The 23,155-nt window shown below is 33.6% G+C and overlaps 5 protein-coding genes across 12 annotated transcripts in view; 2 read left to right on the plus strand and 3 right to left on the minus strand.

The window, feature by feature from the left end:
* The window catches only part of LOC117210085 (sn1-specific diacylglycerol lipase alpha), a 53,245-nt gene extending 49,025 nt beyond the window's left edge, over window positions 1–4,220 (minus strand). For 2 of the 7 annotated variants that reach the window (XR_004488039.1, XM_033452742.1), the window contains exon 1: window positions 1,799–3,235. Coding sequence is in view for 6 of the 7 variants with exons in the window: in XM_033452742.1 (XP_033308633.1) it covers window positions 1,799–1,893 (95 nt within the window). In the remaining variant the exon portion in view is untranslated. The other 5 variants (XM_033452740.1, XM_033452741.1, XM_033452737.1 and 2 more) reach the window with 4 other exon arrangements.
* Window positions 4,221–5,027: 807 nt separating this feature from the next.
* LOC117210095 (probable GDP-L-fucose synthase) lies at window positions 5,028–7,104 on the minus strand. Of its 2 annotated transcripts, none has more exons than XM_033452757.1 (7): window positions 7,001–7,104; window positions 6,450–6,598; window positions 6,260–6,374; window positions 6,055–6,183; window positions 5,705–5,918; window positions 5,484–5,621; window positions 5,028–5,407 (listed from the first exon to the last, which is right to left on the minus strand). In XM_033452757.1, the coding sequence occupies exons 2-7, from the start codon at window positions 6,584–6,586 to the stop codon at window positions 5,172–5,174; spliced, it is 969 nt and encodes a 322-aa protein (XP_033308648.1). In that variant the 5' UTR covers window positions 6,587–6,598; window positions 7,001–7,104; the 3' UTR covers window positions 5,028–5,171. The 2 variants fall into 2 exon arrangements, with proteins under 2 accessions (XP_033308648.1, XP_033308647.1); XM_033452756.1 differs by having other exon boundaries at window positions 6,935–7,074.
* A 437-nt stretch (window positions 7,105–7,541) lies between these two features.
* LOC117210083 (rapamycin-insensitive companion of mTOR) lies at window positions 7,542–13,580 on the minus strand. Its single transcript, XM_033452726.1, has 10 exons — window positions 13,483–13,580; window positions 13,036–13,318; window positions 12,914–12,961; window positions 12,414–12,570; window positions 9,114–12,308; window positions 8,913–9,042; window positions 8,473–8,843; window positions 8,253–8,355; window positions 8,063–8,170; window positions 7,542–7,992 (listed from the first exon to the last, which is right to left on the minus strand). The coding sequence occupies exons 2-10, from the start codon at window positions 13,094–13,096 to the stop codon at window positions 7,624–7,626; spliced, it is 4,542 nt and encodes a 1,513-aa protein (XP_033308617.1). The 5' UTR covers window positions 13,097–13,318; window positions 13,483–13,580; the 3' UTR covers window positions 7,542–7,623.
* Window positions 13,581–13,948: 368 nt separating this feature from the next.
* On the plus strand, window positions 13,949–15,596 carry LOC117210097 (proteasome subunit beta type-6). The gene is made up of 5 exons (XM_033452759.1): window positions 13,949–14,123; window positions 14,445–14,512; window positions 14,594–14,725; window positions 14,809–15,083; window positions 15,191–15,596. Exons 1-5 carry the CDS (start codon window positions 14,028–14,030, stop codon window positions 15,316–15,318), a joined length of 699 nt encoding a protein of 232 aa, XP_033308650.1. The 5' UTR covers window positions 13,949–14,027; the 3' UTR covers window positions 15,319–15,596.
* Window positions 15,597–15,815: 219 nt separating this feature from the next.
* Window positions 15,816–19,891, plus strand: LOC117210087 (sodium-coupled monocarboxylate transporter 1-like). The gene is made up of 15 exons (XM_033452743.1): window positions 15,816–16,139; window positions 16,229–16,554; window positions 16,722–16,936; window positions 17,013–17,064; window positions 17,140–17,207; window positions 17,281–17,435; window positions 17,522–17,662; window positions 17,763–17,871; window positions 18,087–18,196; window positions 18,273–18,459; window positions 18,515–18,601; window positions 18,677–18,765; window positions 18,855–18,968; window positions 19,042–19,228; window positions 19,338–19,891. The coding sequence occupies exons 2-15, from the start codon at window positions 16,311–16,313 to the stop codon at window positions 19,413–19,415; spliced, it is 1,836 nt and encodes a 611-aa protein (XP_033308634.1). The 5' UTR covers window positions 15,816–16,139; window positions 16,229–16,310; the 3' UTR covers window positions 19,416–19,891.
* Window positions 19,892–23,155: the final 3,264 nt, after the last annotated feature.

The raw sequence follows: 23,155 nt of genomic DNA on the forward strand, positions 1-23,155 counted from the left end.
ATCATCGCTAATAATAAGCCCAGGGATATTGATGCCTAATAATTTCCTCTAAACACGCGATAAATTACAACGCTCTGATAAAAACGCACCAGATCTCGACACGAGCAATTTTCTGAAAATGTATATAACCGTGCAGTTTTTGATTTGAATCCGTAACTAAGTGGTGACGATCAAGAAGAATCGCGGAATTATTGAAATAAGCGTATACATCGATCTATTTATTTCGTAAGATTTTTATCTGAGGAAAGCGAATTTTATTGCAGCTAGAGTGTCGAAAGAACGAGAAAAAGAACTACGAATACATTTAATCGCTTTGCAATCATGAACGAGACATCTGGCGACGCAATATCGTTCGTACGACGAACACGAACGAGTTACCCTGCGGCTAAATATCGTTTATACAACACCACGGATGAAGTATCTCGCCAGTCTATTTTTCTGTAATTACAACTCTTCTCCTAATAAACAAACACACGGGATATCTCAACCGTGGTCATTGTACGAACAATATTATGTCGCAAGAAACTTTGTTCGTGACAGCAAAACGGTTAAATAGACTCTCGTGAATTTATGATATTTTCCAAATATTGTTACTCGTTTAAACAAAATTTTATTGCGATCAGGAAGCCTTTACGTATCTCGTTAATCAAAATCATGAAAATGTTGGTAAAAATTCGACCACGCTTTAACCAAAACTTAATCATGATTTACAAAATATACATACGTATATTAGAATTTTAACAAACGTATCAAACAAAACCAACCCGGACGGGGCGAGATGAGACCAGGATGAAACCAGGATGAAACCAGGTCGAAACTAGGACGAAACCAGGACGAAAGCGGAGCTAGGCCAAGACGAAACCAGAGCTAAGCCAAGACGAAACCAGGACGACACCGTAAGACATATTAAACAAAATTTTACGATAAATATCGGTTAGACAATAATTTATCCGTAGTGTGGTACGAATGGTATTGTATCGCGAGATATTTCGTCCGTGACCATTGCACGAACAATGCCGTGAAACTGTTACAAAATAAAAAAATAAAAAATAATGCAACAACTGCTCAAACACAAAGTGAATCATTATCTTTATATATACAGTTCTAACATAGTTATATAGTCACGCACTGCAGCTTTAATTGCCTCGGGGCCTTTAGTCTCTAATTAAATTAAACTAAAAGAGTACCATCGTTTAACTGTAAAGGGTAAATAGCTCAACGGCAAACGAATTCACTCGGTTTTCCACTGTTGCATAATTTTCACGTTTCGTACACGAGACATTGTAAATTGTATTAAAAGCTGCAAGTTGGCCTGCAACGGGCGAGAAACTTTAAGACATAATTAAAATTCCTGACTTCTTCACGCCTTAATGCTAATCGCGCTTAATTACACGGTAAATAAATTAATCGGCCGATTTGTATCGACGTATTTTCGAAGATCACACGACGGTACAGGGAGTCCGGACGGTTACACGACGAGGGAAGCTAAATCGATTATTAAATTACGATGGTAATTAAATGGCGGAAATCATGCGTTCTGAGAATTTCTCTATCGAAACTAATCGAAATACGTATAGGTAAATGCTATGCGCATTAAGCACAATGTAGGTCACGTGGAATTATCCGCGAACATATTCTATTTCGAAGAGCTTCTATAAATACAAAGACAGGTATCTTTCGCGCTGATAGCATGTCCTATTAGCATTGAAAATTCTTGAAAATGCTGAAAATAACGACGGTTAGAACGGGACAAAGTGATTGATCGGGGTCCGTTATTAATATCGGAATGTTCACTCACCATATCAGATGCAGGATGAACAGGAAAGCACCGGGCACGACGAGGTCGTCACTGCCGACGCTCCATCGGCGCCGGAATACCACGATACCAGGCATATCTTCTTCAGGATCCTTTGGTCGTTCCTATTTCCCATTCAATCAGCCAAGACGTTCAACGATCCACCGATCAGCGAGGGGTGCAATCACCGGCTTTCGTCCTCGAATCACCGAGCGATACGAACTTGAACTCTGCTCCGAGATCTCTTTGGAAATCGACACGAACGCCGGTCGCCTCGTCGAGGTCGTCGTCGACGCGCATTTCCGTAACTGTGTTCCGGCGGACCACGGATTCTCTCCATCCTCCTCACCAGCAAACTTTATCGGAAACCTCTCGAGCGCTGTTCCCCTCGAATGAACGAGCTTTCATTCGCGACACGACGACAACGCATCGCGTTCTATCCACGATGTGGAAACTGAATCACGTTGAAGACACTGTTTCAACTGAGTCGTGAATTATCTTACGGAGAAACCTCTCGTACATACCAATCGTCCTTACTGGATCTCAAAAGGAAAACGAATGCAACGATTAATGCGACGAAGCGCGCGATATTCGCTTAGATCGCGCACACACACCGCTACCGTGATATTCTTATCGTAAATGCGATAAATGTCAATCAAAAGATCGCGCACGATGGATCTTCTTCGGAAGAACGTTTCTTTAGATCTCCTTAGAGCCACTCAGATACTGACAATGTAACGCGAATTACGCAGGATAGCCTACGGCTTTGAATTTTGTCGAGCTGTTAAACGATTCAATTAATTCAATTTTGTTTAGATCTTGTATTCCAGCGATATTATTGGTGAGGACAAAGTTAACGAATATTCTATTCGTTTTAGAAGATATTGTTTCGCAAAACCATTGTGAGTCACAGACTGATTTTACCTCCCTTAGGAGAAGAATACGCGTCGTAGAACAATGGAGGACAAAAAGAGAATACAGTTCCGTGGGATGCGGATGGAAGGAAACGAGATAATAAAGACATGCACATAGACTCCTACATATTAAATCATCTCCGATATTACAACTTTTCCATAGACAATATTTCTCCATAGGAATTTATGTATCATTTTTAGGGTCGAATGTTGCGATTATACGAAGGATAACATATAAATTATTTCCATCGGGTATGTACGTCAGAAACGAAAGTGGTTCACACTTTGAAAGGTAGCTGAAATCCTCGAGAATTCTCCGGAGATCGGTAAAACTTTTAAGCAGTGTTGGCACGCTTCTGAAATCATCCTTTCCATCCGCAGCCGAGAAGCGCAAGAATTTGATCAAACTAAGGGACGAGATCTTTTTACCGCATTCGCAGCAACTCGTTTAGCGAAATGAACGAAATCTACTAAGAGGGCTACAAGATCTTAAAGACCGAGCAAATTGTGAATGGAATTCTAAAAAGAGTGATGCGACGCTCTGTTTACAGCAATCGTAACTGCTTCAAAGGTAAACTTTTATAGAAGAAATTAAATGAAACCATGCTTTGTCACTACGTGATGAAAGATTCTCTTATTTGGCATTAATTTAATCGAAATTTAACAGATTAACGAATCTAATTAGCGCAATTTCGCCTACTGGAATTATTCTTAATCTCTAACTGATATCTTCATTTGTACGCAAGATCGATACTAATCAAGTTATCAATGTCTGCCAAAATAGCTATGCTTACTACTCACTCCATAGACTGCAGAAAACCCGTAATATTTGCGCTTTAGAGTACTTTCATCGTATTAAAGACAGAAATCTATTTCTTACTGTACTCCAATGAAAATCGTTTCGTCCTTGTAACATTGCTCTTACCATTCGTGTTTATCACGTTGTTCATCCAGACACTTTTCTATCGTCGAGCTGCAATAAATGCTCACGAACCGATTCACACGTATCACGATATTTTACCCCGAACATGAGTTCTTTTTATCACAATCTAGACTCCTATCCAACTTAGATTCCTTGAAACTGTTCATTTTTTTTTTTTTTTTTTTTTTTTTGGGGTACACGTTTCTACAAAGATTCGCCTTGTTTCACTGGAAGCGTCAAGATCCTTTGATGAATCGTATGGATCGCTTGTGCGATATGGTTCGCAGGAATAAAAGACACGAAGAAGCTGACTTTCCCCCGGCAAAGCCGATCGGCCGGCGTTACCGTCTACGATACCGCAACGCGTGTCCCTGCACCGCTATCATCATTTCTTTCCATGAAAAGTTGTTCAAGTAACGCGGTAATGCATTGATCGATGGATGCATTTTATTCGCGAAACTTTGAGCCTGAGCTACACCACGTGCCGAAAAAGCATCATATCGTGAATACAAGAGTGAAACGAGAAAAGCACATAGTTCCGCGATCGTCGAGGTGAGCCACCTCGAGCGCGACTGAGCACCAAATTTAAGCCATCGTGCACCTTCCACGGTTCTGAGGGCGCTCAATTTATGTTAACAGATGCGCGTGCGTCGCGACGCCTTTTGTGCGACAAGCGCTGCATCGCGTCCATCACTCGCTCCGCCTCATTTCCGTGACAGTCGTCGAACACCAACGATCAGTACGTCATCGTTTCATTTGTTTTAGTTTTTATGTCTATTAAATCAAAAGGATATTCGTAATTTTCCTTACGTGATATTTTTTTCTTCTATTCCCTTTTTTATTTCATTGGAAATATAAGCTGGCTTATAGATAATATTTAATAATTAAGCTTCTAGATAATATTTAAGCAATCCTGTTGATAATGTTTATGATGAATAAAATAACTGAATAACCATTAGAAATTGAAAAAATTACGATGTAGTTGATGTTTCTTAGATGTTCAGGTAACGACTAAGAATTAACATCTATAAACGAAAATAATCACTAATCATCCCTTGAGAGAATCAAAGTGAAACATTGATTCAGTTGAAAAAGAAATATTTTTTATCCGGCAATCTTAAAATATTGTAAGTTTTGAGAATACAAAAAAGCTGTTTCATATGTAGGAAATATTTATTCTAAAAATATAGGGTATTTATAGTAACAACAGCTTAATATCCGCTTTTAATTCTTAACATATCTTGATGGAGATATCCGTAAAATTAACGAAAAATTAGAAGACATGTACCCGTAACTTTTTAATAACTTACTTATAATTATGTAAATAATTTTAATACAATTGTCTTCTCCTAACTATAAGAGGTTAAAATATTGTTGAAATAAACTCAGCGATATATATAATTTCGTCACTTCCTGCCGTAGATATTATATTACATTACATTGTACAATATAAGCTTAAAGTAGTGGTCATCTTATTTTCCTAATTTTGTACAGAACCAAAATTAGCGTGAATGAAACATTAATTAGTTCTCAACGTTTACTAATTTCTCGCTCGATCATAGTTTTTTATATACCAGTCAACGGTATCTTTAATGGCTTGATTAAATGGTGTGAATTGAAAATTTGGTAAATATTTTCGTAATTTTGCATTGCTTGCTGTTTTTTTATACTGCCCATCGGCAGCAGACGTATCATATACCAGCTTTCCTTTAAAATTAAAAGCTTGTGCAATTGCCTCAGCTACTTGAGAAATTGTAACTTCCTGGGATTCGTCAACTGTGTCAAAGATAGATAAATTTCAAATAACATATACCGATATATACCATATGTTTAATCGATCTTTTTGATTTACCTGATAATATAATTGGTTCCACAGAGTTATACTCTCTCAATACCCATATTATTAAGTTAGCTAAGTCTAAACTATAAATAAATTGTCTCAGTGGCTTCCCAGAACCTAATATGGTAAATACCTTATCTTCAGTATTTCCTAAAATATATACCAACAGATGCCAACAATATTCTTTAAAACAATTGATAATTTATAAAAATCTTATTGGAAAAATATTGTACCATCTTTTATTAAATCATAAAGTCTGCGTATTAAGCCTGGTATAACATGACTGGCACTGGGATGAAAATTATCATTTGGCCCAAACACATTGCATGGAACGATACTAGTATAAATTCTATGATACTGGTCATAATAACCTCTATTTTGAATATCTATAAGACGCTTGGCATAACTGTAACCATAATTTGATGGATGTGGTGGACCATTGTGAATCTAAGGAAATAAACATTAGATAATAGATATTAATATAGATATAATAGATATTAAGATAATAGAGGATACTATAGGTAAGATAAGAATATATAAAAAGCAAAGCCTTAAAAATTACTAATATAAAAGGGAATGTTACCATGGTTTCATCAATAGGATATGTTGTTTTATCAGGAAATATGCAAGTTGACAAACATGATATGACCTTGACAATGTCATTTTCATGAGCAGTTTGTAATACATTATCGTTCATGTGAATATTCCTGCGCTAGAAATTTATAACATACATTTCCATCAATTTAAAAATAATAAAACAGGCATTAGTCAAGATTTTATTCCTTTACCAGAAAGTCCAAATTGTGAGTCATATTATGGAACAAGCCACCAACCATAGCAGCTAAATGAATAACGTGTGTAGGTTTATGTTTCTCAAATAATTTCTCTGTGTCCTTTTTATCACTGGAAATACAATATATTTCACCTATAGCTTAACTAAGTAGTGTACTGATATATGACAATTAATAAATAATTTACCATAAGTCTGCATCTTTAGAACCTACAAATATCCATTTTTCATTTTCATTTTTATTTGTTTCGATGACATGTTCAATAGCTCTACCAACTAGTCCTGTTCCACCAGTTACAAGTATAATCCTTTTACCTTCAGACATGTTTCATGGAATCTATGGAAGCATTTAAATTTTTAAACTTGAACCTTTCCTTTATTTTTTACAGATTTGATGAAATTGAAAAATTTGTAAAAATAAAACATGATATTGACCATGTCACAATATGAGTTTAATTCTTTGATATAAAAAGTATGAAAAAATTATAAATACATTTGTAAATACATTTTAAATCACTTAAATAATAAAAGACAGAGTTAGAAAATGATAGCACAGTAACAATATGGTTATTAATCAAGTAAAAAATTTGAAATTCTTATTCTGTTCTTGGAGTCATTAAATATATTACATATTAGTACACTTTGACTGACAATTATTAATTTTGTAACTCACGCATAAAAACAAATACTTTGTTAGTATCAAACAAGTAGAATCTCTCTGGTAGAATAAATCACTTACAATAATTATATAAAAAAAACTGATAAAGACCAAGTTCGAATTGTACTACAATTGCTATACGTTCATATTGCCATCTGGCAACGAATATGGAAAACTACTATCTTATACCACAGGCGAAATATAATATAGACCTGACATACTATTTTCACTTCATATCACATGCGGTGTTATCGATTCAGCATGGAATAAGATTACAACCTGTAATTCCAATACTACCCACTACCAATGGTATAATCTTTTCCTACGTTGACTCCATACTTTCTTATATATGAATCAATCGAGAAAAAGGATTATATATATATATAATAAATATATATATAATATATATAATATATATATTTATATTATATATATATATTATATATATATAATATATATATAATATATATATAATATATATAATATATATATTATATATATATATATATTATATATATATATATATTATATATATATATATTATATATATATATATTATATATATATATATATATATATATCATTTTCTATTACTATATTTTAGTAGGGATATTGTTACATCCTATTTTGGCAGTGTAATTTATTTCATATTTTGTAATTACTTTAATACAAAATATTTACAACTGTTTGAAAGTTGGTGACTACTAATCAAGACTGATGGCAGTGTTTGTACCTGATACTTTTAATAATCTATCAGAACTTTTTGATAAACGTATTCTTTCTTCTGGTTTTAAAATTTCGGCTATTATCTTTTCGTCGCTTCTCCGTTCTGGTTTGCGCAGAAGCTCTTGTGGTTTATTGCATTGTTGAGTCACACAGGAATCACCTCCCGCCTCTTCAGCAACAGCATCTAGCTGTGCTACTTGAATCTCAGAAAAAGTAAGTCTTCCATTGACCTTACTTTCGGAAGGCACACGGGAGTCGGGTTCAAGCGCCGTGGAAATGGGAGATTGCAAGGATTCATCACCATTACCATCGTTTAGTTTTAAAACATTAGCTGCTTCTACATAAAGCTGTGTTACAACGTCAAAATTAGAAACTTCTTTTGCACGTCGTGACTCTAATCTTTTTATGACAACTTACTGCTTCGAATGTAGAATCTAGAAATAATTCTTGTAAAAATCGCCGTGCTTGCATCCTATATGTATTACTACCTAAACGAGCAGCTACATCCGAAAATAAACAAATATCCTATAACATAAAGCACAATTATGTATAAATAACAAATTAAACATATGGTTTTTTATTCTTGAAGCTATATTTATATGTATACCTGAAACCTTTCTGAGTGTAACTGTCTTAATCTAAGCAAGGTTTGTCGACTATTACGATACCATACAGGGTTTGCCAATCGCTGTGCATGCCTAAGTATTTTCCTATTCAAATAATACAGGTGTTATTAAAATTAATGTAACTTAGGTGTACTAAAAAAAGTCAGCATTCTAAACTTATAATATACCATTTTATGTAACTGTATAATTAATTAATGTTACCTCTGTAACTTTAAGTCTTTTTCTGGAATCATATCTTTGCTGCTATTTTTACCATGAGAACATACTAAACATATACGATAATGTTCTGCATCTACATCACATTCTGAACAAGATTCCTCATCTACTTCGGTCGTTTCTACATCTGACTTAGGTGCATCATCCAGTGTTATAGCTGGAACCGACAACTGTGGTGGTTCCGGAAATATAGTTATAAGTCTCTTTGGAAGCGCAATACCCATGTAAGATAAATTATCATGATTATCATCGGGAGGTGGAGGTGTTGGAGTGAGTACTTGTTCCGCAATCCAGTTGCGAGATGAATCAAATTCGGATAAACTTTGTAACGAAAGCCGACCGTCTAAACTATACATCTAAAATAAAATAAATTAATTTAATCAAATGTCCGATGAAACGGAAGATTGATCTTTAAACATTCTTGCCTCTAAGCTACTTTGAGAATAACTAGGTCTCCGATGACGTTGTAAACTACGAAGTCTTGCATACCCCTCAGCATCTTGTTGGCTTAATCTTTGAATACTTGAAACAGGACTTGGTGTCTCTCCTCTTTCTCTGCAAAAATAAACAATGATAGAGAATGTTCTTAACGAATACAAAATTATTACTTAAAATATGGTTCTTACGGTAACGCATAGCGTCTGGCTTCGAGATCCGTAGCTGCACTTTCAGATCGATTTCTGGTTCTTCGAGCAACTGGTTCAGGTAATTCTGGCTTACCGTCACTGAGACTCCGATGATGTCGTTGTATAGGAATCGGACTCGGAGCTGGATATCTGTTCGTAGGAGGAACAACTGGCCAATGGTCTCCACGTCTGTGTCTAACACATGGCCAGTCAAATGTCGACAGTGCATCTGCACCTGCACGAGTTGTAGCAATCAAACTAAGAGCATACATAGCTGTTGCTCGTACTATATAATATGAACACGTTTCCGCTATGGAAGTTAACAATTCTATAATGCCTGCATGATTTAATTGTTCTACTCCTGCTGCTGAGGTTCCCATGTGACCAAGCGCCCATAGCGCGGACTTTACTTTTAAAATTCTTTTACTTAAGCTCGTTTGATCATCTCGAGATTCAGGCTCCAACCTCCAATTTCTTTCTAAGGTAGTTCGTCTGGAATCATCTAGACTTGTTTTTCGTCGAATATCTACTTCTAGAGAGTCAGCTTTTTGCGGATAACTTATATCCACGCTTTCCACAGTTTCTGAATCCATTATTGTCTCTAATCTATTTGATTCTACTGTTTCATCTGTACCAGATTCTTCAGACATAGCGCAAGCATCATCAATTACAGAACGATTAGTTTTAGTACATCTTGAGTTTGATTCCGAATCTCTGTTACCAAATTCTAGTCTAAATCTTTGAACAACACGGGTAAAACGTTGTATTACATTTCGACGTAATAACAGCTGCATACCTAAATCGTGTTGTACCAATTGACCTATTAAATGTGGTAGAATAAAAATGTTCTGTGGTGTCATGGGAACGTTACTTGTTCTTCTATGATAACTTCCTGTTTCGTTTCTTTGACGACGAGTTAAAGAATCATGTATTTCTCCTTCTATTAAACCAACATATCTCTCTGCAAAACCTCCTGGACTTATCCATTTTTCCAATTCCTCCGCAGGAGACGAAAGTGTTGTGAAACCCTGATGAAGAGAGTATAGTCGAATTTTCAGCAAGTAACCTTTATCGCCTAATTTTTCCAGCCATTTATCCCAATCCTGAAATTGCCCACCTTGTTGCAATAAAGCTTCTAAATATTCTGGTTCGTCGCAGGCTTCGTGTAATGCCTCTAATGCAGTTAGTGCTATAGTTTTATTGAAATCTGACAACCGTTCTGACAATAATGTTATTGCCCAACGATAGGCATCAGCCATTCTGGCTCTGAGTATCAATCGGAGGAACTGTGTCGCATATAGACGTGTACTGTCTAATGTAGCTTCTGTAATAATCTTAGTCAATACTTTTCTATTAGGTCCATCTCTAGAATAATCTAAGCTTGATATTATAAGTTTAACATAACAGTCGTGATTAGTAGCTAAAGCCAAATCTTGCAGCTTTCCTAATAATTGAAATTCTTTTAAAATCCTAGTTCCCTTTGCTGAATGGCTCAGTTGTCCAAGAAATAGAAAATATTTTTGACAGCAAGTAGTAGACATATGACGAGGTGAAAATAAACATTCATGAGCAGATTGAGCTGTTCGAATACTGGAGATTTGCTCATCAACATCCTCGATTAATTCAAATAATAATTTTGTACTCTCAGGTTCAGGAATTTCCAATAAACAATTCAATAAATCACAACCAGCTAATGTTGCTTCTCGTGCTAAATTAGCATTTGTCGCTAACTCCACTCTACTGTAACCATTGGAACATGGTTTAAAGTAACGTACAAGTCTTTTCATAAATAATCTGTGATCAGAATCATGGAGTATTCGCGCAGTATCTTCCCGTGAGCGTAATATAGATCGTACTACCGGCCAATTCCAAGCAAGAGCATCCTTGGAGCTGAGTACTTGCGCATCTTTCAAAAGAGGTGTAGTCGGTGATTCTCGACGTAACCAATGTCTACTGGATGTTCGTTGACGCCTTGGTAATGTCGGTCTTAACCACGTACCAGCTTGTAAAATTTTATCGAGAAATAGACTTGCTGGTGCCGGTCTTCGTCGCATCATAGTGTGCATTCGTTCCAAAATTGTAACAGCTGCTAAAGCTTGATGCTTTCCAGCACTTGCATGCTCTAATAAATTCGGTAAAGGAGGAGTAAGATCACATACTTCAGAAGGCAAAAGAGAATGTGCAAGATGCAGTAGTGCACCTAGCAAAACAGCTGCACGTACAGAAATAAAAGTATCAGTGGAAACAATAGTCTCTGCTAGAGCACGATGTAGACCACATTCCAGTAAAGCATATACCAATAGTGCTAAATGTATTTCTGTAATATTTGGACAACGTGATGATAAGGATGGTAGAATATATTTTCCTTCAGCTGCAACAAAGCCTTCTGACAATTTCCAAGAATCACGAGCTCTGCTGGGATCTACTGCTGCTAGAGCAACATCAGGTTCATCTGTCCAAGTAGGCAAAGGTAAATCCAACAACTCATAAAGTAATTCTAAAACAGCACCTCTTACTTCGAGTTGCTCAACATATAATACATCTGCTATAGCTTTCAATCCCGAATTGTCATCAGGTCGACAAAAATGTAAAACTCCAGAATAGGATCTTAATATACTTAGTAATGCTAACTTGCTTGCTGCAAATCTTTCTCGTTCTTCTTTTGTTCTATTTATACTTGCAGAATGGAGCTCACAATAGGGAGCTGCAAAACACATAAGAGAAACACTACTCCTAGTATCAGGATTATTTAATAATTTCAATAAAACTCCTACAACAGATTCAATTATAGCAGGACTTTGTCCAGTCATGGCAGCTCTCGCTAGGGCACTAATTCCTCCACAACTGATTAACAAATTTGAATTTAAAACACCTAATTCACAAAGAGTTGCTAAAAATGCTCGAAATGCTCCATCTTTTTCTTCAACTCCTCCGTTTGTTAGACTTATTAAAGACCTTGCTAAAATAGGACTAAAATGTTTTGGAGCTAATACTAAAATTCTTCTAACAAGTCTAAGAGCCTGCATCCTCTCCATTTCATTTCGTAAATTAACATCCATACTTCTAGCCACAAAATATGGATACTGTAATTTATTAATTGCAATAACATCTTGTTCTTTTTTGAGCATGTATCGTACAGCTCGTAGTGCAGCTGCACGAACTTGTGTTGCTTCGTGCACAAGACCCACCCGCAAGCTATAAAATACATAAAATCAATATAAATTATAATTAATACATACTATATTTTATAAGATAATACATCTCTATATTGCTTGTAATAAATCATTCTTAAATTCTTACCAGCAAAATACATCACTAATGGAATACCCATAATCTGGTGAATCATTTTCGCTAATTAATTTAACAATGGCATTAAGATAGGCTAATTTTTTTATACTTGGAACATTTTCCCGTTGATAAAGATTGGTCAAAACTTCTTTCACATTTTCTTTCAATCCTATAAAATAAATTAAATGTTTAATTACATAGATGGATAATGAAAATAAATATCTTTATAACAAATACATATGTATATATGTAGAAAGTTACTGCTATATTGAGAAGCTTACAAACACTGATATCAAAGATAATTTTATATCTTTCATTAACTAAATTTTTTTACTTTCTTTTTTCTAAATGTGCTTTTAGTATTTCACAAAAGAGACACCTGTTACTTTATAAAATGCGTCTTAAGGATAACCACGTATATACATATAATCGTAGACTGATATGAGATAGTTATGTTATCGTTATAAAGTACTGTGGATACAAAGTTGCAAGTTACAGGTTAGGTTACTAACCTCTTGACAGATCGAGTTGCACGTAGCTGTCTTCACTCTCTTGACGGCCTATAAAAAGAATACATAAATAGGAAACAACGTAGTTTTAAAATAAGGAAATTGACAGTCAATGTTCAACGTACTTCGATGAGATCTGCTCGTACGAAGACTCCTACCCCAGATCATCCAGCTAGAAATTGCCATTTCTTTACCGGCTGCTACCCACGATCACGATCAACACTTTTTATCCGATTGTTACCACAAGTCTTTTGCATGATATATGTCATTCTTATTGTTAACCCGAAGCCTGAAGCACTATAAATCCACTACTGATAAACCAAGTATAACACAAATCAAGTGTTACATGAGAACGTTGCTTGCACGTTGCACTCAATATACCGCACTCTTCGGGAAAATTGTAGGTACCTGAAAAAAGTTGCAAGAGTCACGATTCACGATAGACATGCAATCAACTGAAGAATGTGCTTTCTTTCTTTAATCCTTAGGTCTTTGAAAACGCATATAGTTTCGTATTATTTTGTTTTCTAAACAATATTTTACGACGAATACAAGCTCTGTATATTATATACTTTATTTTTGAAATCCTGATATATTTCCCATTATATACGAAGATACAAGTAAAATGCACTGTATGACATGCTTGACTGGCGACTGTCTGGACTAGCCTGTTCAGAAGATTCAATTTCGAAACAATAATGTTTTGTATCTTAGATCGCTTTATAATAGTTACTTTGATAAAATTAAAGCTCATTATATTTTGTTAATTGTATAATATCCATACAAACACTGGTAGTAAAAGTAAATAAATAGATATAATTTTACTTAAGTATAAAATATTTGTTTAATTATTATTAGAAAAAGTCTAGTACATGGTACAAAAATAGAAAAAGTTGTAAAAAGTTTATTGTAGCATAAATGTAATAACAAAATTTATTGTTCTGAATAAAAGCTGTTAAAACTGTTCCGTTAAAATTGCAAATTATTCATATTTAATAATTATGTTTAGATACAGACATCATTTTTTAAGTTTTGTAGATGGACACACTGTAGTCGCAAATTAGCTTCCAACATTGAACAGTCAAGCGGAAAGAGCATTTATTAGAATTTTTGAAAAATGGCATATATGATGGATAATTTAGTTCAACCTAATATAAGTTCAGTTGCCAGTAATTTGGGCCCAGATTGGCTTTCCTCTGAGCAAAGTACAGGAGTAAGTTTCAATAAATTCTGACATTAACATGTTTTGAGGTTAGAATGACAGTGCAAACTTAAAAGTACATACATGATGAAAATTCAAAACAGAATTAACTTATTCTGTTATATTCATGTAACATCAGTATACTTTCTGTAATATTATGTTAATAATATATACATAATTTAAATAATTATGTTATATATTTTAATAATTGTTTCATATATAATATAAATTTTGTATTCCGTGAAAACATTTATTTGAAGCAAAACAATTTTTATTACGTTATAGTTTTGGAAAGAAATGTATCAATTTTTTAAAAATTATTTCATTAATTAGACATCAATCATGGCTTGTGAGTTTGATGGAGGAGTTGTAATTGGAGCAGATTCTAGAGCCACTACTGGGTATGATATGATATGTCTAAAATTATTTTTTATGGATGTGGTAATAATTATACAATGAATTTCATAACTAATCCATTTTAGGGCTTATATCTCCAATCGTTTTGCTGATAAGCTGACTAAAATCACTGATCACATTTATTGTTGCCGTTCTGGTTCTGCGGCAGATACCCAAGCTATTTCAGACATAGTTGCATATCATTTGAGTCTGCACAAGTAAGTAGATTTGTGTGTGAACTTATGTACTTACATATATTGGATTATGGAATAATTTTATTTTATATGTTTTATTTTTATAGAATGGAGCTGGGCATGGAACCTTTAGTAGAAACAGCAGCAAATGTGTTTCGTGAATTATGTTACAATTACAGAGATTCCTTAATGGCAGGAATCTTGGTGGCAGGATGGGATAGCCGTAAAGGAGGTCAAGTTTATAGTATTCCCCTAGGTGGTATGTGTGTACGACAACCAATTTCCATTGGAGGATCTGGTTCAACCTATGTGTATGGTTACATGGATGCACAATACAAGCCAAACATGTCAAGGGATGAATGTGTTAAACTTGTTGAAAACAGTAAATATTTAACAACCTTTTATCAGTACAATATGAGCATATAATTGTTGATTATGTTGATTATGTAATAGTGTAATATCAATGTAATAAATTTCTTATTTTTATAGCATTGGCATTGGCAATGTCTCGCGATGGTAGCAGCGGTGGTGTCATCCGAATTGGCGTTATTACGGAAAAAGGTGCTGAAAGGAAAGTTATATTAGGCAACGAATTACCGCGTTTCTACGAGGGATAAAAGTTGTGTACGCTAAATCCAAATGGGTTATTTACTTCAACTTTATCCTATATTTTTTAAAATTCTGTATCAGTCACGTGTTATTTCTTAATTAAATTAATATAAAACATATCTACCTTTTACTTTTTTTACAGTTGTTGTTTGTTCCGAGTGTATATACATATCGTATGTATACTTTCTATACATGTATCTCTTAAATAGGTTGCCAACAAGTACCATGTTAACGCTTACAGTAGCGCTGAATAGCTATTAATAAATAATTCTTTGACACCCGAAAATCATCCAGGAACTTGGTTGAAACGCGACCGTCAATGTGATCAAACACATCTATACAACTACTACCATATTTAGGTCGTATTATCCACTTACGATTCACTCTGGTATATACCCGGTCGTTTTAACTTCGTACTTAATGTTCATTGTCGATTTAATGAGAAAATTGTCACAATGGCACAATCGTGATGTGTGCAATCGTATCGGGCCGCTTCGAGCTTCTGCCTCTTTTCAGATGAACTGTCACGCTAGTTGTAGCCGGTCTTCCGTGATATCCATTACAACCTTCCACACCATATATTAACGAACGTGTCATAAATTTGAAATAATTTATCATTTAATTCAATGTGAATAGAATTATATTTTGACCCTGAATGTTATATCGCGTGTCCAAAATATTAACTATATTTAGCAATTTTTATTCTTGTATAAATTGTAAATTACTCTTCGCAGATGTATCAAACTCAAAATAAAAGTTCGCAGGTACACAGTTCTTTTCAATAAATTAGTTTTAATGGACTGAAAAATTATCAAGCATAAAAATTAAGGTAAGTGCCGTTTTTGACTATGCTACTTAAAAATATAAAAGCGTAATTTTTATATTGTTAAAAAGATGTCAATTATTCATTCTTAAAAGGATTTAGCTAATTCGAAACGCCTCAAGGCGTTGAAACAGTCACAAAATTCCATTCTGTAACAAAATAACCGCAGAAGGTAGCATGGAGGATCGTCAACCAAATTGGTCGCAAGACATGCTAACCGTACAGGAAGTCAGTGAAATGATGCGAAGTTTTGGTATATGGGATTATACAGTTTTCGCGTTCATGTTGGTTGCTTGCGGCTTCGTTGGTATTTATTTCGGTTTTATTAAGAAATCATCAGGAGAAGACGAATACCTCGTGGGTGGTAGAAACATGAAGACGTTCCCTGTTAGTTTGAGTCTTATAGCCAGCTTTATATCGGGTAGGAGTTCGCTTGAAATTCTAAACAACTATCTACCTGTTTGTAACGATAGCATTCTCATTAAAATATTTAGATTATAATTATAACAACGAATACCAATTTTTATGCAAAATTTATTTTTATTTCTTCAGTCTGTAACTATTATTAAATAATAATAATAATAATAGGTATTTCATTATTGGGCACACCAACGGAAGTTTACGTACACGGTGTTAGTTACCTGTGTATTGGTTTCGGAGTAATCATCGTTGGTTTTGTAACGTCAGGAATCTATTTACCAATTTTCCATGAACTCAGGCTTACAAGCACATACGAATATCTCGAAAAACGTTTCGATAGAAAAATCAGAACATTAGGATCAGTACTTTTCTTGATCGGCATCGTGAGTTATTCTAGTTCAATTTCATTCATTTATTCATTCAAATTTTCGATGAGAAAAATATCTTATTCTTTTTTAGATGACATGGCTTCCTATTGTTATTTACGTACCAGCGTTGGCTTTTAATCAAGGTACTGAATGCACACCGAATAATTTTGAATAGAATTAGTCACATAGTATTAACATATAAAATAACGTATTTACAGTTACTGGAGTGAATGTACATGTAGTCACTCCGTTCGTATGTATCGTGTGCATTTTTTACACTTGTGTGGTAAGACATATATAATTCGTAGATACGAAAATTATTCTCTTAAGAATGTACAAAATAATTCGCGTTTTACTAGGGTGGTTTACGAGCAGTAGTATGGACCGATTTTATTCAGACCTTCATAATGTTTGGCTCTATGATATTAATCGTTGTTAAGGGAACATCCGACGTAGGTGGATTTTCGGTAGTAATAAGAAGAAATCTAGAATCTGGAAGACTCGAATTACCCACGTGAGCATTATATAATATCACCGTTAAAAAGAAAAATAATGGTCGCGAGTAGAACAATAATAAAGTTATACGAATTTTCGGAATAGGGCAGATTGGAGTCCTCTTACGAGGCATACGATTTGGTCTCTCGTCGTTGGTGGTTTCTTTCATTGGTTGCAAGTATCCGTTATCAATCAGAACATGATACAAAGATATCTTGCATTGCCCACGTTAAAATCAGCTAGAAGGTATATCCGTTGTTTTAAATCTTTCTTTTTTTATTTGTAAAGTATAAGTTCCGAAATAAACTATTAAACGATCTAAGGCACAAAATGGGATATGTTTTAGAGCGCTTTGGATCTTTATAGTTGGAGTCTTGATTTTAATAGGAATATGCGGATACGCGGGAATGTTAATATATGCCTGGTACCATGTATGTGATCCACTTACAACAAAGGTAATGATCCGACTTCCCTGATACCCTAATTCCACAATATATCATGAACTGGAAGTAATAGAAAGATTTCGTCTGCAACATATCACTCATGCATCTGACATTTCATACTTTACATCCTGTGAATATTTTACAATTTTTTACATTATTTTTATTTTGTGTATTCTATATTTCTAAGAATAATCCGATATTAAAAGAAAAATATATTTCTCATGTAGTTAGCAGGTGCTAAGGATCAGTTATTACCATTGCTTGTTATGAACATATTAAATGAATTTCCGGGTCTTCCGGGCCTCTTTGTCGCTGGAGTATTTAGTGCAGCATTGAGGTAACCTTTCTATCATTCATATTCACGATCAATTGTAAAAAAAAAAAATCAATATTTAATCATTCCCTTATTTTAGTTCTTTATCTACCGGTTTGAATTCGATGGCTGCAGTGGTGTTAGAAGATTTTGTTAAACCCTTTAGGAAAACGCCCGTCTCGCCAAGAGCTGCGGATATTTTATTAAAACTGACGGTAGTTGTTCTTGGGGCAACCTGTGTGGCGCTAGTATTTGTCGTCGAAAAAACAGGATCTCACGTATTGCAGGTATAACGTGCAAGAATTTAATCTAAAGAATTAGTCAAAATAAAGTCTGTTTCAGTTATCTATGAACTTGTCCTCCATTACCAGTGGACCGTCTCTTGGAATTTTTAGCATGGGTATTTTATTGCCCTGGGTAAATGCCAAGGTATGCTAAAATTTAATATGAAAATGATAAAAGAACAACGGAAATGGGGATATTATAATTCTGTACGAAATATAGGGTGCTCTGATAGGTGGCCTTTCTGGTTTGGGTTTTATGGGTTGGATTAGCCTTTCGGCAGAAGCAGCGATTGCTAGTGGAAGAATAAAGTAAGAATAACGAATCGAATGATTTTAAAATAAATATTTGCCACTTCTCGACTATTTATAATATTGGCCAACGTAAAATGTTTCGATAGATTCGACGAGAAACCAGTCAGCACGGAAGGATGTTATTATTCGTTCCCTCAAGTAGAAAACTTAATGTTACTCGAGCCTCCAGACACGATTTTGGATGGTGACGAATTTCTTCCGTAATAATCAAATTTTTAAAAGAAAACATTAATTATATACTTTTCTCTCTATAATTTTACAAATATTTTTCAGGGAACCTCTAGCGTTGTATCGTCTCAGTTATCTCTGGTACACCGTTACCGGCGCCTTAGTGACGATGACCATCGGACTAGTTGTGAGCCTGATCTCGTCCGAAAAAGTTGAAAAATTGGATCCAATGTTACTGGCCCCGTTTATAAGGAAATTATTGAAAATATCGGGCAAAGAACCTCATCAGGAGGCAAGCAATGATCAGCGATCAGTTTCTTTTAACAAATGTGTCTTTTTAAAAAAATTCGTACAGAATCTTTTTTCGACCATTGATATCATACGTATTTTGTTTCTTATAGGTCGAGAATTTAGAAGTACACAGTTTGGAAATACGTAGAGCCGGCGAGGAGAACGCAGCTGAAAGCGTATCACATTAGTATGACCTTGACTTGATGATTATGATCCATGCTGATCGAATCAGGGGTCGGCAAACTGTACGAGATGAAGTGTTTGGTTGACAGGCTGAAATATCAAATTAAGAGGATTGAGTCTAAAATAAGTTAGGTCAATGGAGAAAATAAAGTACAAAATGACTCGAGTTAGAGTCTGGATGAGTTGAAATACCGAGGCAAGAGAGAGACGGACTTATTCATATAATTCTTAGTCACACGAAAGTGTTAAAAGTCGTCTGACAGCGGAGTATGACACACGAATAAAACTTCCATACATTTTTTACACTTACTCACAGATATAGTGTATTTCGTACGTATATTTCAACATTAACGGAAATGTACAAAGATAATATATACGTTATTATTCTAATGTTATACTAGCAATACTTTCAATGAAGTTCTTACCTTCGTTATAAAATATATAACGTTCAGGATATATAAAACAATCAAACTTTTTGAAATACGCCTTTTCCTTTCACTTTCACATTGTACATAAAAAATGGAATGAAAATAGAATATTTAAATAATAAAAAAGAATCATATCTGGAAATATTTAAAAATCTTTAAAAATTCTGTTTAAATAGTCATTCCGAAAGAATAAATTATTAAATATCTATATTTTATTTGTTAAATAAAAATGATATATTAAAACTATCGTTTTTCCTTTACAATTATCATTAATTCTCTCGAACACATACTCACACAGAATAGAAATCAGAAAACATTAGTTCATGTACAATGAATAAATCCAACAGGAGAAACACTCTTTCAGAATGTTTGATTTTATCTGAGAGGAATGCATCGGTGTTTCTTTTTCTTAGATCACTCCACATTATAATGCCTGGTATGTATATTGCAGTTATTATTATTATGTTATTACAATCCAGATGTAATATAACAAATTAAGATTAATTGTATTGAATTATACAAACATTTGACTCATGCAGTTTATAATTATTTAAAATTGAGCATTAGATCATACAGAGATTTAGATACTAGCATATAAGCTGAAAAATGTATGTCTAGACTATTTAGACAAATCGATCATATCCTTTGCATTTATAAAATTGTAAATGCATATAAAAAATTGTAGAGGAAAAGTATTCGGATACACGATATTCTAATCTTTCGTACTTATGAATTATTATGACAAACTGCACGAGAGTCAGTCGTTTCTATACATCCCAAGACGTAATGTGATATAAACGTATTTCGTGTAATAATATTTATCAATAATATACCAAGTCAATTATTCATCATCGCATCGGCGTTATGACAAATATTTGTTACGTGAATCAACGTACGATCATAAGACATAAAATAAGTAATATACAAATTGTTTTAAATAATGCAATAAAACCAGCAGAAGATTATCTATTGCATTCTAAATCAAACAGATTCAACCGTGATTGAACGAGATATTCCTTACACGAGACGTTAGTTTTGTATTAGTTTTTGATAATTACAATTTCCTTAAACCTGTTATTATTATTATAATACTGCAAGAAAAAGATAAACGATACAACCAAGAAGTAAATTTTCAAGCTATCCTCTTATCACTTCTCATTATTCGTATATTATCTATGTTATTTCTTAGAGATTTTCACACTTGACGTGCGGTAAAAACAGCTGTATCTGAAAAGCGGGAAGAGCATACAAGAGATATAAATACAGTTCGTTAGACGAACATGTCTATTGTAACATGAACTATTATTATCGCATATTCGTGGCGCTTAAATACAAATGCTAAAAGGAAACGTACTCTAAGTGAAACAAATAAATGCATGTGTACATGTTCATGTATGTTATGCGAATGTACATACACGTATTTATTCATTCACACATATATCTCTTAAACAGTCAATTGTCAGAAGAAATTATAAATTTTTGTGCCAATGTATGTGGTCTTAAAAAACGAAGAACGAGACTCGTAGGTTGAATTTCTTAAAACCAAAAGCATCGACACTATCACTCTGGCTCGTTCATTTAGAATTTGCTATGACATTTTCCAGTCTGATGATGGTAATCAGTTTTTACAGTTTGATCGAATTATATTTAAGAGAAAGATTAATATTTCGTAAAAATATTTAGTATCGGCGCCTTCGTTTCTTTGTTTCAGATATAGTCGATATTAAATATTCATATAAAAACGGACAATGTTGCTTGAATAATCGTAGCTTGAATTAACATCGTTCGGTTTCTTTACGAAGTCTTTGTAATATAATTGTTGTATCACTGTATACAATGTGGACTAGATTTACGATCTACAGGATAAGGGACGCTTAACGCTTCATTTTCTTTTCGCCTTTCACATTTATAAAATCAGCATCATGATCTCTTAGCGAACTGGCCACACCTTTTAATTAAAAAGTTTGCGGATCATTGGTATACAAAATATTTTTTCTACCTCTTAATTACACAATACAATAGGCATATCAATCATTATATGCTGTATATAAATTGGTGGTATATAAAATATTCTTCGATCATACAAATGTTAGAATGAAGATTTTAGAATGATACTCTTCCCATATTGAATGAACATGTAAATATAATCTTTTCAGTTCTGTATTATGAAACATACATATATGAATAGTAAAATTATTTTTTACAATAATATTGAAAAAATACAAATACGTATATTTAATATTAAATGAGAATTTTCATCATCATGGTATAAATATAAAAATTACTATTAGGATTACAAATATAAACGAATACAAAATTTATTAGTATAATTTCACTGAACAAATTTGAAAAGATTAGTTATTACGAGATAAAAAAGCTTATTACATCGGCTGTAAGATAGTATATATTTAAAAATGTTAAATATATATATTCAATCGAAATCTTTAATTTATACTACTGACTATATAATGAATTATATTTTCGAATTACATATATTTTTATCTCTTTTATGTGAATGGAAATGCGTTCATGTTGAGGTAGCGTATCCAATATTGTGTGTTTAAAGACGAATGATCTCAATACTTGGTCCCATTTCGAAATCAGAATTTATAATAATTTCGAAGTAAATATAGTATATGTTAAATATCAATGAAATATAATCCGATGTCGTTAAGATTAAAGTGAAACAAAAATCAATATGTAATGTAAAATATTGGAAAAATAATCTTCCTTAAAAAGTACAACTATTTAAACCTACTTAAAATACCTAACATAATGATAAAGTATCGTTATGAAAAATTGATTATAAATGAGAATGAAAATCGTTGCTCAACGAAAGGCTATATGTACATATTATATGTTGAGGAATCAACGTATTGATCTAATTTCATTTTTAGCTCTGCTATTGATAAAATTATATTTATATTGTATATAGGATGGAACGGCAATCGTAATACAACAGGGTAGGCGGTGATTCTACATGAAAAGATAAGAAGAAAATTTGGTATAACATCTTTTCATTCGAGGCTTCGTTTTTGAGAAAATTGAGCTTCAAAATTTGACATGTATAATTAAATTTGGCTAATTCCGGACTAAAGAAGAGTAAATAATCAACAGGGGTTCAAAACTACATTTGAAAATAAAGTAACAATGACTAGATTGGAGTAAACAATCAGCAGGATGTTATTATACAAAAATGAAAAATAACATTTTTCCTTTAAAAGCCTTATTTTCAAAAAAATAAAATTTGAACACGTTGAAGACTGGTGTGATGTGTACGTATATATATAATATAAAACGCATGTTCAAATTTTATA

The sequence above is a fragment of the Bombus bifarius genome, unplaced genomic scaffold, assembly GCF_011952205.1.
Source record: "Bombus bifarius isolate JDL3187 unplaced genomic scaffold, Bbif_JDL3187 scf7180000008199, whole genome shotgun sequence".
Classification (NCBI taxonomy): Eukaryota; Metazoa; Arthropoda; class Insecta; order Hymenoptera; family Apidae; genus Bombus; species Bombus bifarius.